This window comes from Notamacropus eugenii, chromosome 2 (genome assembly GCF_028372415.1).
Source record: "Notamacropus eugenii isolate mMacEug1 chromosome 2, mMacEug1.pri_v2, whole genome shotgun sequence".
NCBI classification, from domain to species: domain Eukaryota; kingdom Metazoa; phylum Chordata; class Mammalia; order Diprotodontia; family Macropodidae; genus Notamacropus; species Notamacropus eugenii.
This window is the reverse complement of record NC_092873.1, coordinates 369,533,273-369,551,535: the sequence shown is the minus strand read 5'-3', so window position 1 is coordinate 369,551,535 and position 18,263 is coordinate 369,533,273. Positions and strand designations below refer to the sequence as shown.

General features: G+C 41.9%; 1 protein-coding gene across 13 annotated transcripts in view; it reads right to left on the bottom strand.

The window, feature by feature from the left end:
- MSI2 (musashi RNA binding protein 2) overlaps positions 1–18,263 on the bottom strand; it is a 530,240-nt gene that overhangs the window by 424,352 nt on the left and 87,625 nt on the right. Inside the window, exon 1 of one of the 13 annotated variants that reach the window (XM_072646786.1) lies at positions 510–5,313. The exons of the other annotated variants lie outside the window; for them this stretch is intronic. Coding sequence (XP_072502887.1) covers positions 510–785 — 276 coding nt within the window. The 5' untranslated portion in view covers positions 786–5,313. Of the gene's footprint in view, positions 1–509; positions 5,314–18,263 lie in introns of those variants that run through there. 13 annotated transcript variants of the gene reach the window in all.

Genomic DNA, 18,263 nt, shown 5'->3' with positions numbered 1-18,263 from the left:
ATAAGACACCTGAGATAAGATTTAATCATAGGATCTCCAAGTTGAAAGAGCCCTTAGAAGTCACCTAGTTCAACCCACATCTAAAGAGGAAATCTTTTAACCTGAATTCCATCCAACACTTATGAAATGCCTACAACGTACTAGCACCTAAACTGAGTGTAGAAGGTACAAAATCACAAAACAAAAAGCCCTGCAATCCTATCTTCTCAAACAAAAGACTATTGTCCATCTACTGTGAAGAACATTAGAGCACAGATTTAGAGATGGAAGGGACCTTAGAGGTGATTGTCTATTCCAACACTCTCATTCTACCAATGAGGAAAATGAGTCCCAGAAAGGTTAAACAGGTTAAGATCATACAGGAATCAAGTAGCAGAACTGAGAATTCGAATCCAAGTCTTTTGATCCCAAATTCAGTGGCATTTTTTTCTGTCGTACCTCAGAGGGTAAAAAAAAAAAAAATGGCAACATGAAAAATTTCAACAAGATTTAACAAAGAATTTACTTACGGGGACATGGCTGATAAACAATGAATCAGATGACTGATGCAGGATGCAAGAATTCCCCTGGAGGTCTTGAAACTCAGGCCACATTCTCCTCTCTCTGGGACAATTTAAATTGCGGTCTGCCAGAAGGCAGCAGGAGGCAAACCTCTGTAGGTCATCCTGGAAGATGACTTCTCCAAATCTCTCCAAGATTTCATGGTCATAATACTTGTGTGCTGGGTCATTGTGACAGTGACCTCTGTCAGCGATTACAAAAGTGATGTTGGTGGGAGATCTCATCTGCCTTAAATTCTGGGGGGGAGGGGGAAGGGAGAAGGGGGCATCTCAAGAGGAATACTGACTAGAACAAAACCACGTTCAGAGATAAGCCCCAGGGCACAGGAAGTATGAATAAAGTTAACATGCGATGCAGGATAGTAACAATAAAAATAAATCTAAGCAGTTCTGGCAGTGGGGCTAACAGACAAAAATTATGCTTATTACAAATCAACCACAGAAACAAAGGATAACTACAGGGCACAGTTTAAGATATATACATATATATATTCCCAGGCTCAAGGCTTCCTGCATTAATTGCCATTAGATTCATAGCTCTGTGTCTCTGACCGGCCAGCCAGCTGCTTGTTTTTATTCCCAGTCTAGTCAATTCAAGGAGGAATTTTAATGGATTCTTGGGAGTGTGGCTCAGAAAGGAGTTGCTAGCTGCCTGTACAGTCTTCAACCAGTGTACCACTAGGCCCCACCTCGTCACGTTCACCTTCAGTCTCCTCCGCTGCCAGCCCTTCACAGGTGAACCTGGGAGGCAGGCAATTTGTAATCTCAACCTGCTTCAGCACTAAGAGACCCCTCAAGGTTTCTTTCAATTTACAGGCCTCCTCTCTTTCATTTGACCACTGTCAAAAGGGAGTAAAGATGCAAGAAGACAGTTGCTACCCTCTCTGAGTGTACATGGATGCATCCCTGTGTTCCACAATCCTTTCTCCTTCAAAGTGCTCTAGATTCTATGGGGCTAAAAAAATGGACGCTTACTCTCTCCCCGTAGATGTTCCTTACTGCTGCTGTTCAGTTGTTTCAATCATGTCCAACTCTTCATGACCCCATTTGGGGTTTTCTTGGAAAAGATACTGGAGTGATTTGTCATTTCCTTCTCCAGCTTATTTTACAGATGAGGAAACTGAGGCCAACAGGGTTAAATGACTTACCCAAGGTCACACAGCTAGTAGGTGTCTGAAGCCAAATTTGAACTCAGGTCTACCTGACTCCAGACCTGGCCACCTAGCTGCCACTTTCTCCTCAAAATACAGATGAGGAAATTGAGACATGGTATTGGGAAATGATTTGTTCAGGACAACACAGATTAGTGGGGATGGAGCTATTCCCAGCCCCTAAACCTTGAACTCACTCTCTCTGGGTCCTCAGACATACAACTTCCACTGAAATACTTAAATGGGGAAGCTTTGTAAATTATTCAAGTGATAATCTGTGGCTGTAAAATTAAGCACACAATCACAAGAAGTAAGACTAAGGAACTTCAGATCTTGAGGCCCTTGGCTCACATACCTAGCCATCTCCATCACACAAGGAATCTGAGACATTTTTAGCATTTTACTCAATTCTAGTACTTCTCCTCAGATTCTCCTGGGACTCCACAACTAGGTACTTCAATTTCTATGTATTTTATGGGTCAGAATCCTCTCTAAACCATAGCTCACAAGTCCCCACTAACGTGTTTTTCACTTTTACTAGTCAGTCATAGGAAACACTTAGTTTATAACAAAGGTATTTAATTAAATGGCGATGTAAATAGCAAAAATACAGTAGCTTTACTGAAGACCTTAAATTTGCCCAATAACACGTAAACACGTATTGGGGAAGACTGGACCTTCCCAAGGATTGTGCTGCATGCAGTGTGGTCTCAGGTTCTCTCGGGTCTTCTAATAACACCAAGGGAGTGAGGTAAGGTGTAGTGGAAAGAACACTGGACCAGGAAGGGTCAGGAGACCCAGGTGCTAGTTTCAGTGAGAACTTTCAATGCCACTTACCAGCAGCTATGTGGTATGGAATGAGTTACTTCACACCCCTAGGCCTCCCTCCTACACAGCAGTAAAACAGAAGGATTGAACAGCATGATTTCTGAAGACCCCTTCAAGAGAGTTCAATATTTTTATCAGCACAGGCATGAGAAAGACTATGTCAATGATGGAAAAACCTTCAATACTAAATCTTTGGGAGTATCACAGTTATCAAAGCAAATTCTAAGACTTTCACTTGCCCCATACCCTTTTAAATCCATTAAAAAAAAGATATTCCTTGCGTGTCCATCTACTAGAAACAGTACTATGCAGTGAAATGTGCCCTAGAGGGGAGAGGAAGGGAGAGAAGGTAACAAGAACTGACTGACATTTCAGCTAAAAAAGCAGTATTCATCTAATAGGGCAACACACCTCATGGGTCATCTCTTCACTGTGGCACACTGTCAAAGAAAAAAAGCTTCCAACTTCCTATGACTTTTAAAATCTCAATTGAAAAAGGCATTGATGGCTGATGTATGTATATGTATATATGTATATGTGTGTGTATACACATATATATGTATAAACACACATACATAGTTGGGAGTATGGAGGTATTTTTTTAATGTACCACATAATTAGTAGGATTGAAGCCTATACAGTGAAACATCAATGGATTTCTAGTCCACTACCTTAATCACTTGATCATTTTACAGCAGAGAAAACTAAGGTCCTGGGAGGTTCAAGTGACAAGATGAAGGTCACACAAATAATAAGCTTCAGAGGGGGAATATGAGCCTGGGTCTTCTGACCCCCCAATGCTCTAACTCTAGAGCCAGTGCTCTGTTTAATGTACCATGATGCCACCTCAACCTAAAAGATGTGTAGTATGTAGCACATCTCAAAGTGACTGAGCACTAATTTATTTACCTACAAAATGGGAACCCTAACCTATATCACATGGTTGTTGTGGGGAAAGCACTTTTGTAAACCATTGGATATGAGCAATAATAACACTGTCTAACACTGAAATAGTGCTTTAAGGTTTGCAAAGCACTTAACAAATATTATATCAATTCTCACAACAGCCCTAGGCAGCAGGTGCTATTATTATCTCCATTTTACAGATGAAGAAACTGAGGCAGAAGGAGGCTAATGACTTGCCCATAGTCACACTGCTAGTGTCTGAGTCTGGATTTATAGAAATGAGAGTTACTACTAGTATGCATGAAAACTTTTCTTAGGATTTTAAGCACAGGAGAACCATACAAAACTTTCTGGTAAGTTTTTTTTTTTTAAATCCATGTTGTTATAGCACCTGATATGACATCACAGTCCAATGACAGCCCCTGGACAGCAGGAGACAAGAGTGCCTGGTGCCTGACTTGGAAATTAAGACGGTACCATGTGCATTTGAAATTAATCCTTAAATTACAGAAAGAAAGACTCCACACACATTCAGAGGTTCTGGATTCATTTGTCTATCCTGATCATATACTGCTGGTCTCCAGAAGGTTTGTCAGAGTTTTGCCGATTCTGTTCTCATTTATCCGGTTTGTGGCTTATCCACAGCAAGACCATTACAGTCTGTTCTTCTGCTGTCCTTGCTCTGACAAGTCAACTCCCTCTGGTTACTCTGAATGAACATCCTTCGAAACCTCAATCCTTAACCAGACACGTAGACTCCAGGGAAGATGAGAGAAAAGTCATCAGTCAGAGGATGCGCTCTGCTCCCAGCCCACAGATGCTGAGTTGGGAAACAAGAGGGCACAAACCAGACAGCTGCTCTTCCTATAGGGGCTTTATTACCTAGCAAGAAGTGAACCCAGACACATTTTAAGACTTCAGTAGAAGTCTTCAAACAGAGGATAAATTACCATTTGTTGGGTATAGGGTATAGCTTATTCTTGGTTAGGGAAGGATGAGACAAGATGGCAGGTGACGTACCTAATGACTCCTAGTTATCAGTCAACTTATGTAAAAAACACATTCTCCAAGGTCAATCATAATTTTTTTTAAAAAAGTTATCTACCTATACCTCTATTTGGGTAGCTAGATGGCACAGTGAACAGAGTGCCAGACCTGGAGTCAGGAAGATCTGAGCTCAAATCTGACCTCAGGTACTTACCAGCTGTGTGACCCTAAGCAAATCACTTGTTTGCCTTAGTTCCTCATTTGTAAAATAAGCTGGAAAAGGAAATGGCAAGCCACTCTGGTATCTTTGCCAAGAAGACCCCAAATGGGGTCACAAAGAGTTGGACATGACTGAAATGACTGAACAACAACATACCCCTAGTTCTCTAATTAATACCTGAGAAGGAGAAAAACCAGTGTTTCCAAACTCAGGACATTTGGCTTTTCCATCCATGCCCCTGTACCCTTCCTCTACCCTTCCAGTCTTCTCGCTCCTTACATACATACACTAAAAAGTCTTCAGTCCAGTGCCACTGGCCTGCTTGCTGATGATCTTTAAGCCAGACATCTCCTGACACCATGCATTTTCTCTGGCAGTTCCCCATGCCTGGAAGGTTCTCCTTCCTCCTCTCTGCCTCCTGGCTTCCATCAAGCCTCAGCTAGAATCTCACCTTCTACAGGAAGCCTTTCCCAATCCCCCTTAATTTTAGTGCTTTCCCTTTGTTGATTATTCCTCATATGTCTCCCCAGTTAGACTATGAGCTCCTGGAAGACGGTCTATCTTTTTTTCTATTTCATTAATTTATTTTTAGTTTTCAACATTCATTTCCACAAGATTTTGAGTTAGAAATTTTCTCTTCATCTCTCCCCTCCCTCCACCAAGCCAGTTTGCATTCTGATTACCCCTTCCCCCAACCTGCCCTCCCTTCTATCACCCCCCTCTCTTATCCCCTTCCCCTCTATTTCCTTGTAGGGCAAAATAGATTTCTATACCTCATTGCCTGTATGTCTTATTTCCCAGTTGCATGTAAAAATTTAACATTCATTTTCAAAACTCTGAGTTCCAACTTCTCTCCCTTCCTCCCTTATCTCCCCACCCTCATTGACAAGGCAAGCAACTCGATATAGGTTATACATCTGTAGTCATGCAAAATAATTCCACAACACCCCAGCTTCTAGGATAAGAACTCACTGTTTGACAAAAATTGCTGGGAAAACTGGATAACAGTGTGGCAGAAATTAGGCATAGACCCATGCCTGACACCGTACACAAGAATAAAGTCCAAATGGGTACATGACTTAGGTATAAAGATTGATACCATGAATAAACTGGAGAAGCAAGAAATAGTGTATTTATCAGATTTATGGAGAAGGGAAGAATTTTTTACTAAAGAAGAGATAGAAAGCATTATGAAATGCAAGATGGATAATTTTGATTACATTAAACTGAGAAGTTTTTGCACAACCAAACCCAATGCAACCAAAATTCGGAGGGATGTAGTAAATTGGGAAAGAATTTTTATGGCTAAGCTGGGGGATAAAGGCCTCATTTCTAGAATATATAGAGAAGTGACTCAAATGTAAAACCATACAAGTCATTCCCCAATTGATAAATGGTCAAAGGATATGAACAGGCAATTTTCAGAGGAAGAAATTAAAGATATCTATAATCATGTGAAAAAATGCTCTAAATCACTTTTGATTAGAGAGATGCAAATCAAAACAACTCTGAGGTACCACATCACACCTATAAGACTGGCAAACATGACAGAACAAGAAAATGATAAATTCTGGAGAGGATGTGGGAGAGTTGAAACACTAATTCATTGTTGGTGGAACTGTGAGCTCATCCAAGCACTCTGGAGAGCAATTTGGAACTATGCCCAAAGGGCTACAAAAATGTGCATACCCTTTGACCCAGCAATATCGCTACTAGGACTGTATCCCCAAGAGATCATAAAAATGGGAAAGGGTCCCACATGTACAAAAATATTTATAGCAGCACTCTTTGTAGTTGTCAAAAACTGGAAGTCAAGGGGATGCCCATCAATTGGGGAATGGCTGATTAATTATGGTATATGAATGTAATAGAGTACTATTGTGCTATAAGAAATGATGAACAAGAAGACTTCAGAGAGGACTGGAAGGACTTATATGATCTGATGCTGAGCTAAAGGAGCAGACAGGAGAACTTTGTGCACAGCAACGACCACAGTGTGCGAGAGTTTTTTCTGGTAGACTTGGAACTTCGTAATAATGCAAGAACTTATTAAAAAAAAAATCCCAATGGTGGTTTTCTAAGGCAAAACACCTTTCACACTCAGAGAAAGAAATATGGAAGTCATTCACAGAACGTAGCAGATCATGTCTGTGTGTGTGTGTGTTTTTGTGTATCATGTTTTGATTTGTTATATGATTTCTTCCATCTATTTTAGTTCGACTACATAGCATGACTATAGTGAAAATGTATTCAATAGGAAAGTATATGTAGAACCTATATAGAATTGTATGCAGTCGTGGGGAGGGAGGGGGGTAGTGGGGGGTAGGTTTGGGGGGGATAAAATCTTAATTTTATGGCAGTGATTGTAAAACATTAAAAAATAATAATAATAAAATTAAATTAAAAAAAATAATTCCACAACAGTCATGTTGTAAAAGACTAACTGTATTTCCCTCCATCCTATCCTGCCCCCCATCCTATCCTGCCCCCCATTTATTCTATTCTCTCTTTAGACCAAGGACAGTACCCATCTTTTGCCGTTGTTTACATTCCCAGCACTTAGTATGGTGCCTGTCACACAGTAATAATGTTTCTCAATAAATTTTTACTAAATGGCTCCAACTTACCTTTCTAGATTGATTCCACATTATTTGCCCTATTCATTATTTATTTATTTATTATTTATTTATATTTATTACTGTCTGTCCCTTACTCCTATGTTTCAGCCAAAGGGGATCACTTGTTGTTACTCATACAAGACATTCTCATTTTTTTGTCTCCCTGTCTTTGAACTGACTGCTCCCCCAGCCTGAAATTCTCACCCTCCTCTCCTCAGCCTCTTGGAATCTCTAGTTCCCTCTGAGATTCAGTTCAGGGACCAGTTTCTCCAGAAGAACTTTCCTGAGTCTCACACCTTTTCACATCTCCTCCTTCTGAAATTACTTGCATTTATTTCCCTCCAATTGAACATAAAGTCTTTGAGGGCATGAACTTGTCTTTCTCTCCTGGGTGCCTAGGCCCATGGTAAATGTTGAATAAATAAATGCTTGTTGCACTGCATTTGCCCTGTCTTAGTGATGACTCCTGCCTCTTTATTTGCTTCATTTCACAAAGCCCTAGCAGGGGGAGGAGGGTGGAGACATACTCTACTGTAACACATCCCTAAACCAACACCTACAGTAAAGACAGCAATTTAGACTATGCAAGTGTGATGTTCCTTTCTAGGGGATGTGCTGCCTGTCCAGCTCAGTGCCTGGAGGGAGCTGGAAACTCTATTGTCCACACTTTGAAGTTATTATTCAACCACAAACAGGAACTATATTTAGGACTTTTTCCATGGAGGAGCCATATCCAAAAGGCCACCAAGCTCAGTAACACACAAAGGTTAAATGAGGCTGCCTGGCCAAAGGGATACCGCACATGCCAGTCACAGTCCAACTCTGCCTGTTAAAGCGCCGCTTCTAATTTTGTAAACAGGCTTTAAAATTAATGGAAGGGCAGATGAGAGATCCCAGCTCAAAACCCAGCTCAGATCCCAGCTCCCCTCCCCGCTCCTGCCTCCGTGTCCTCTCTGCTGAATTATGTAATATGGTCAAAGAGGGGCTTAATTTGATTTTATTTTAAACCCAGGTGGCTGGCTTCATTTTTCACAGATGAGCTCAGGATAAGGAACTATGTAGCCGGGCAGAAGAGCAGCGATGGAGGTAAGGAGAAAGAGGATAGTATCTGAGGGAGGTAAGAGTAGCAGGACAAATTTTTCATCAACTTATGTAAATAAAAGTCTATGAGGAAACTGTCAGAAGCTCTCAAGCCTGCCCTACATCAGTGAAAACCCCACCCATCTATGAAGCCCACCCACCCAGGTAGAGAAGCAGTGACATATTTCCTGCTTTCCATTTACCTTGTCTTTCCCCCGAATGGAAATATATATATACCTCCAACACAGGAGTACTGTTAGAGTCAAATAATTTACCGTTGAGTGCTCTGAGCTTAGAGAGGCAGGAATGTGCCCATAAGAATGCAAAATATTGCCATTCACTTTTAGGGAGGGAGGGTGATATATTTATTTATTAAGATAAAACCGAGGAGATCCTAAAGCATATTGTTGCTTCCAAACAGACCTGAAGGTACAAAAATTAACACAAAATAAAATAAAACAAATCCCTTCTAAGTTCATTGGGCAGGCCCTGGTATTCTTCCATGATCAATTCAGGTTAAGTACCCTAAGGCCTCAGGCAACTCAGCTGACCTCTCTATGCCTCAGTTTCTTCATCTGTAAAATAAGGGAATTGAACTAGATCATCTCAAGGATCCCTTTCTACTCTAAAGCCTAGGAAATCTATGAGCAGTATCTATATTAAGTAACTCCAATTCCCCAAGGCTCTCCAGCTGTCTCCTCATCCCTTATAAATAGAAAGTACCTACAGCCAAATCTTGATCATCTGTACCAATGGATGGGGACCTTGATGCAGGGAATCCAAGAATCATTTCTATACAGCAGAAATAAATTGACTGGCAGTGCATAAAGCAGGAGACTCAGAGTCCAGAAGACTTAAATTCAATTCCTACTTAAGTCACTTACTAGCTATTTGTCCATGTGCATGTCACTTAATCTCTCAGCCTCAGGTACTATAGCTGTAAAATGGGTATGATAATAACACCCACCTCACAGGGATGTTGTGAGGATTATATGAAATATCTATAAAGCACTCTGTGGTAGTATGGTTTGTCTTCTGTTCTCAAAGAGGACCATGACATCAGGAAGATGATGCCATGACTTGGCATTGGATTTAATTGGAATTGGATTTAAGTGAGGGAAGGCAAACTTTAAATAGCTATACAAATCATGATAGAAGCAGTTTGGTGGTCCAGCGGATAGAGTGCCAGACCAGGAGTGAGGAAGATATGAGTTCAAATCTGACCCCAGATCCTTCTAAATTGTGTGATGCTGAGCAAATCACTTACTTCATCTGTAAAATAAGATATAATTATTGCACTTACCTCCCAAAATTGGTATGAGAAGCAAACAAGATAATTATTTGTAACATATTTTGCAAATCTTAAAGCACTATTTAAGTGTTAGCTATTACAGCTAATACATTCCCTTCACCCAACCCCCCAAAAAATCTGCCCTCTTGCTTCATTATGCTTTTCAAGGTGGTATGGTGTACAATAAAGATCACAGGACTTGGAGTCAAGAGGACTTTAGCCAAAATCTCAACCCTCTAAGCTGCTTACAGGTATGACCTTGAGCAAGTCCCTTAATCCTTTGGGGGGTCTCAATTTCTTCATTTGTAAAATAGGGAGGTTGGATTCTATGACTTCTCAAGTCCCTTGAAGCTTACAATCTATGCTCTCATGACTTTCCTTAAGCTACATAAAATGAGTCTGTATTCCTTACCCTTGTAACAACAACTCAATTTTCTGTGTCTTTTTGAGGTTTACAAAAAATTTCCCAATAACTGACAGCCTCAATGTCTGGTAGGCAGGGAGCCAAGTTGGGATTAAAAATTTGATGTGGATAGCTAAAGGCCAGCTTGACCCCTGCTGGATTCCACACCATCTCCTGGAGTAGTCTGTTTCTGAACCAATAAAAACTGCATTTGGGAGAAATATGAACACATCAAAGACTGATAGTCCCAGAATTTCAGGAGCTGAGAAGGGGCCTCACCTACTGCTGGGGAAAGACCCTGAATCACTTGCACGAAGCAAGGAAGGGAAGGATTCATAAATGCAATGGAATATTATTATACCACAGGAAATGATGAGGCAGAGTGAGGCTGAAGATGGCAGGCCTGCCTTGGCGTCAGGAAGGATCTAGGCTCAAATGCCACCTCTGACACATGATGGCTAGGTGGCCCTGGGAAGGTCACAAGCTCCCACTGCCCACATGCATCTCCTTATCCATTGCAAAACAGGCATCTATTTGCGTTGGTAGAGGGATTTGCCAGGTTGGTAATGCTCTATATCAGGGGTCAGCATGATGCCACCTATTTTTGTCTGGCTGTTAAAAATATTTTTCCTTTATATTTTAAAATATAATAAAAACTTTATTTTAAAATGTCAAAATCATTCTTAGCTCATGGGCTGAGCCAGTTTGCAAACTCTACTCTACATCCATGAAACCACAAGTCCGGTCAAAAAAGAAAAAGAAAGAAGAAACAATGAATATGACAAATTCATAAAAGGATGGGAAGACACAATTGTTGGTACAGTGTGAATAAACAAAACCAGGAAAACAATACATAGAATGGCTAGACAATAGAAATAGAAAAAAAAAACAAACCGTTAAACAGAACGCTTTGCAGAGGTGGGTGAGTTCAGGTGGGGAATGTCCCATATACTGACTGTCAGACTTGTCTGGTATATTCAATAGTTTAACTAAACTTTGTTATCCCTCTTTCTTTTCTATTCTTTGTCACAAGAGATGGTTCTCTGGGTAGCAGAGGATTTATCTGGAAATTAAGGTAATGAAAAAACAAAAGACATCCCTAATATTTTTAAAGGCAATGAAACAGGGGGAGGCATCTGTCAACTTGCCAATAGGACAGCATTCAGCAGAGACAGTTCTAAACCTGACTCAGAAACAGGCCAAGCTGAGGTTACCAACCCCAACTGTACAGTTGACTCGACAGGCCAGTGGTGACTTGGGCCCACTTCTCCCTTCCCAAATCTTTCCTCTCAAATTCTCAGTGGTTTTCCCATACTGTTATTCAAACAGCCCCAACCATGGCTCCTACAAACACCTCCCTTTACAGCTGAGGAAATTGAGTCATAGAGAGGGAACGTAATTTGCTCAGGTTGCCCAAGTCAGAATGAACAAATCAGGGCTTCGGCAAGACCTCTGACATCAAACCCAATGCTTCTTCCATCTGACTACCCACTACCCTGCTTCATTCACTGATCTACCTTCCTCTGCAGGTAAGGGGAGTTCCTCACTACACCTCCCTGGCTGACACAGGCAAGTCACATTTGGAGATCAAGATACATTTGTTTTCTAAAATCTTTTCTGGCATCAATTCAATTGCTTCCAGGAGTCCAAAGAGTGGGGGTATTTCAACCTGGTTCTATGGTGTCTGAGTGACCAGCAAATCATCTGACTATTCTGTGTTGGCCTCAGCTTCCCAGTGTGTGAAATGAGGCAGATAGGCTAGACTAGGGGTGCTTAATCATTTCTGTGTCATGGATCCTTTGGAAGACTGTACCTATCCTCGTAATAAGGTTATTAAATGAATAAGATAAAATGCCAAAGATTAAAACCCATTATATTGAAATATAAGTGATAAAATGTTAAAAGAAAAATACATGTACCCCTGGTTAAGAACCTCTGAGGCAGATGAAGTCTAATGTCGTTTTCAGCTCACGTGCTTTACAATCCCAATAACAACATGTTCCATGGTTCTTGGCTGGGCTAGAAACAGGACATCCAAAGTTCCCAATTTCTGCCCCACCCCCATCAGTAATACATGCTTATGGGATTTTTGATGTTGCGTTGTTTTAGTCCTGCCTGACTCTTTGTGACCCCATTTGGGGTTTTCTTGGCAAAGGTAGTGGAGCTGTTAGCCATTTCTCTCTCCAGTTTATCAGACAGATGAAAAATTGAGGCAAACAAGGTCAAGTGTCTTGCTTAGGGACAACAGCTAGTAAGTGCCTGAGGCCACATTTGAAGTCAGGTCTTCCTGACTCCAGGCCTGGTACTTTATGCACTGCACCACCTAGCTCACCCAACAGCTGTAAATAAATGGAGGCTGTGTGTTTAATCCCTATCCAGACTGATATTCCATTAAACGGTGCTCATAGAGATATTGGCACCCCTAGCCCCCTCCCCAGATCACATCACTCCTGTGCACTGCACTTCACTCCTCCCCTCCACCTTAGTCTCCCTAGATCCCTTCAAAGCCCAGCTCAGGCGCTACCTCCTCAGAGGCCTTTGCTGCTCTCACTAGCTCTCAGTGTCCTCTCTTAAAATTGCTCTGTATTATACTTGGTATTTAATCACTTCTTCGCGACTTGTGTCACCAAAAGGGAATGGGAATTTTTCATCTTTTATCCCCTATGCTGAACAGAATGTTTTGTAGAGATAAAGAACTTAATAAATGCTTGTTGAATGACTAGACCAGAAAGTCCCTTTTGATGGGAGAATATTGAGAAAGATCAGGAAATGGGCAAAGCATAGTCATGGGAAAAATAGAGGCAACTCTCTAAGACTCTCAGTTACTAAAAAAGTGCTGACCATCATTGGTAGGTCCCCCAATAAAATCACAGAGTTAGTCCCAATCTCCAGACATTATGGGATGTACATTTCTGTTTCCCCTGAGCCCAGTGGAAGCTCCTCAAAGACAGGAACCATTTGGTTCTGGGCTTATCTTCCCAGTGTCTGGCATAATAAATGCTGATGAATTGAACTGAATTATTCAAATTCATGGACCACTCTTAATCCTTGGATGGGACTCTTGTTCCAAAGCAGCTCGAGCTCAGCAAGATTCCCAGGGGCCAGGAAGTCCAAAGCTCATTGGCAGGCAGAATTTCAAGGAGTTCCCTAAACCACAGATCATAACATTATCTATAAGTAATCATTTAATTATCTTTTTAAAGTTTAAATACCAGATTATGGTCAAACTGTAACAGCATTTTACTGCCTGTGCAATCCACATGTATCCCACATGCTGGGCTCCCAGGCCCTACTTCTTAGAATCTTTCATTTCCTTCAAGACTCACACATGGCCATCTTTCTGGATCTCCCAGCTCATTAGTTCACTCTACTTCCTCAAATTATTGTTTATTTATTTTTGGAGTGTACATGTTATATAATCACGTGTGTAACAATACAAACAATAATAAACACTAGTATTTCTATAGCACTAGAAGGTCTGCAGAGATCTTGAGATTCTCCTAACAACCCTGGGAGGGATTATTATCCCCATTTTACAGAAGATGAAACTGAGTCAGGCAGAAGTTCAATGACTTACTTGCCCAGAGTCACCTAGCTAGTCTAAGGCAGGATTGGAACTTGGGTCTTCCTCACTCCAGGCCCTGCACTTAGCTGCGTAAGTAGTATGTAAGTTCTCTGAGGACAGAGACAATTTCCTCTCTGTAACATCAACACATTAATACAATATCTTGCCAGTAACAGATACTTGACAGATGTCTATAGAATTCGGTGTCTAATAGTGGCACTGTGTCCCAAATGTTAGATCCTACATCCTGTCACCCACCACTTCTCCGGAAGCCAGAGAAGTAACCATGGCAACTCTGCTTTTCTTTCCCCCCATACTAAGCAAATAACCCAGATGCCACTCCCTTTGGACCTTATTAGTGCTGCCATATTAGTGGTTCCCAGGACAACACCGCTACCATGCCAGGCATGACCTTGCTGAGAGCAGGACACTGTTCACCTCTGGTGGGGCTTCCTGAGCAACAGTAAAAGACTCAAATGGAGTCGGACACCTGCCTGAATCTCCTGGGGGTGGCACAATGTGTTGAAGCCTTCCAATTTCCCATGACTCAGCCAGTCTCAGTGAGCAAGGCAGAAAACAAGAGAGCCCCAAACTGTTTCACAGACAAAGGTCTACTGTGAATGGTCCACAGGAATGAGGACACAAAACTGGAGCCCTAATGGAAGGGAACACACAGTCTATCTCTTTTTCTTCTCCTTCCTTACCTTGATTACCCTTCTCCCTTCCAGAGCCAACTTCCAGAATGAAGCCCAGGGTCCAGAAACCACCTAGGAGCTCTGATCTGCTTTTTGATAAAGCCTTTAGTGAGGGTTAGCACATCTGGATGGAGTCAGAAAGACCTGGGTTCAAATTCAGCCTCAGATACTGCCTAGCTTAGTGACCCTGGGCAAGTCACTTAACCACTCTTGGCCTCAGCTTCCTCATCTGTAAAATGGGGATGATAATAATAGCACCCATCCTGTGAGGATCAAATGAGAAAATAATTGTAAATAACAGCACCCATCTCCCAGGAATGCAGTAAGGATCGAATGTAAAAGGCCTTTGTCAACTGCTCAAGTGCTACATAAGTGACAGACATTTTAATGGTTGCTATTATTATGAGACTAGGTTAGGGGTTTTTTTTAACTATTAGATTCCTAAGAAACACAAGGCAACTTGATCACCTCCACATCTAGCTCCACCTCCACACAGACAATAAACTAACACTTGATTACAAGAGGACATGCCTTTATATGCATTCTCTCACTGAATCCTCCAGACAGCTCTACAAGGTGAGTACTACAGTTATGACTGTTCTCATTTTTATAGATAAGGAAACTTAAGCAGGGAGAGGTTGTGACATGAGTTGGCCCAAGGTGATAAAGCTAGTAAAGGCTCAAGGTGGGATTTGAACTCATGTCTTTCCAAGGAAGAACTCCCAATCCAGCACTCTATCCACCTCCTCTTTCAGTCTGGCTCCTTCCAGAAAGTAGGGTCACTAGTGTTTTCACTAGTAGTCCTGCCAACTAACCCAGAGACCTCCAAGCATTACAATGCTATCCCTGGACTTGACAGAGGAAGGTGGGAGGATGGGAGGTGAAAAGAGAACAAGGAAGAGAGGCTGCTGCTGATCCAGACATCTGGACAGCTCCATTCACTCCCAACTTCTGATTTTTGGCAAGGAAGAAAGAAAGCCAATGCTTTCACCTTCTTACTCCAAGGGCTATTGGGCAAAAACTTTAACCACTAAAACTACTTAATGTTCCAGCTCTGGCACCTTATGTAACAAGTGAACACTTATTCCCCAGTGATGATGCTGACCATATGCATTCATTCATTACAGAGAACAGGAGGAGACAATTTAACTTTGGCTTGATTACAGCCTGGACTCCATGTTTTCTTGCTGGACTTTTTGCTCCAGTCTTATTTTCATTTGCAGTATATAAATTCTTTCTACCCTCCTTGAACCAGCTCCCTTCCTCCTCTTTCCAGGCTTGAAAGTGGTCAGGAATAATTTCCATTGTCACTGACTTAAAATTTCCCACTTTGAAGATGGAAATAAACATTCTCTTGTCCTTTCCTGAAATAAGAATAAATTTTTCCATTCAATCATCCTAGCAGACCCTGAAGCCTCATTACTGGCAAACAAGGGCCTGGCCTGGGAAATCCAAAGAGACAAAGCAAGCCCCTCTCTGACATTGACCTGCTGACAAATCTATATTTAAGTCCTGGAGTAGTCCCACCAAGTGATCTAATCCCAACTGAATTTTACAGTTGAAGCAACTGAGGCTAGGAGAGGCACAGTACACATGAATCAAGTGGCAGAGCCAGGATATAATAATTGTCCTTTATAAAGCATTTTCAGTACATCATCTCATCTGAGTCTCAAAACCACTGTTTCAGTTTTGCTTTGTTTTGTTTTTTGTCTATTCATGCCCAGTGTCTAGCATGGAACAGGTGCTTAGCGAAGCTTACTGAATGGATGACAGTACCTACTACGCTCATTTTACAGATGAGGAAACCAAGGTTCAGAAAAGTTAAGTGACTTGCTCAACGTCACACAACTAGCAAACACTGGAGATTGGATATTCTGACTCCACAGCACCACCCTGCCCCAAAGGAGTTAGGACCAGGTTACAGCTGATCCACTGCTGGCACTTAACCACACCGTGTTCTTACAGACTTAACCAGGAAATGCTTGGCAGAATGAAGACACAAGCTACCTCACACATAAAGGGGCTTTACAAGATGAAATAAAAAATAATATAAAGGAACATTAATTAGATGCCCTTCCCCCTTCCTCTTATGGACACATTCTCTGCCCTAGAGCAATGCATTCTCCTAAGGCTCTGTTCATCCTAAGACAATGTCTCCACAGGTGAACAGTAGATGAGAATAAATGGCAGACTTGTCCACTCCTCCCCCTCCTCCCCCTCCTCCCCAGACTCTTCCTTCTTCCAGACCAAGGGGAAAGATCAGACAGGCCATTGGTTTTAATGCCTCTCTCCTCCCACCTGTAACCCACAGATACTTCCATAACCAGTATTCTGGACTGAGTGTAACTGTACTGTGATATCTCATGGGCTGCCTTCTTTTTTGATCATTTTTCTACATTTTTTCCTGATCAAATGTTCTGAGTCACCTTGCCAAGTAAGGTGAATGGAAGCTCTCAAAGTGTTTATAATTACCATCCCTATCTGTTTGGTGGTGTGCTGTAATAACTCAGAGATTAGGCCTGGAAGCTACAGGAGAGGACCGAATGCATGAAAGGCTGTCAGTTTCCGAGTTGGGGGGAGGGAGAGAACAGTGGTTCTTGGCCAGGTTTCCCAGTCCAAACCCTTTAAGCCATGCTGCTGGGTTAAATCTTGAGACCTCAAGGACACCTTGGCCTTGAAGGATATAGCCAAAGTACCAAATCAACAGTCACACATCTGCTGATTAAAACCCAAAGCAGGAGAGGATAGATCTTGCTTCTGCCTCAACCTGAATCAGGAGGGTGAGTTTAAAGGTACTGCAGTAGATGGAGGCCTAGACCTCCTGTTCCTAGCCTTGGACAGTGCTACAGACAGTTAAGACACAGCCTCAATTACCACACTGGTTTTCAGTATGAGGCTGCCTGGCTACAGATGTCTGGTTAAAATTTCTCTCCAGCTACAAAACTCAGATGCTTCAGCGAGAGGCAAGCCTCAGGGTGAAGAATTAGAATGCTAGACAAATCCTTCTTCTCTTTTGTTCAGCAGTTAGCTCTTTGAAGAGGGGCTAGGGTCAAAGACCTCTACCCTTCTGCTGTCTTCAGGAAGCATTACCTCCAAAGTACTTTGCAAACAGGTGAAAGGGCCACTGGTTTGTCAAACTCAGTTCTACTCCCTTGTGGAATATTCCTGTTTTCAAAGGAGCTACAGAATACCTATCAACTCCCTCTGTAAATCAGCCTATGTCAGAAAAAAAAAAGTGGAAATATTAAATCCACCGCATACACCTAAGTCCTACACAAATGCAAAATGAAAACCACATTTCCCTACCAAAAGACTGACTTAAAAACTAGACTGCACCATCCTACATGCCAATAAAGTCAAATGCCATATGGATCCTTTTCTGCCCAATGACTACTAACTCTCTCATAAGCTACTCTGAGCAAGTGCTGGATACAGAATGCAGAGTACAAAAGAAGCACTGAAATTGTTCTCATCTCACAGAGTAATTGGGTTTCTTTCGATCAGTAAGCCCCAGTTGGGGGCAGCTAGCATGCAACAAGTTTTCAAAAGGTAGCCTAGAGATCTGATGACTACTCTGAGGAACAGACTGTTCTCCACTATGAGAGACTGTAAATGAAGGAATCACATAGTCAAGTCACCTCAAAGTGTCATCCAGAAGCAATAAATGATGAGAACTGGCCTGGAGTGGCCACTGTTGAAAGTTCTTGCTAGTTCTTTGTCTCTCTCTAGGGAGGCAATTCAGGTGGTGGTGGGAGGAACGTGAATCAGCTCTGTCCTCATTCTCTTTAGCTGTCTCTGAGCATGTCACTTTCCTACTCTAGGCCTCAGTTTCCTTTTCTGAAAAATGAGAGGGAAAGGCTAAGGGGCGGGCTCTGGCTTTAACATTCTATGAGTCTGCGAATCTAATGAGTACTCCCAACCATACCATCCACCAAGAAGAGCCATTTCTAATTTTATTT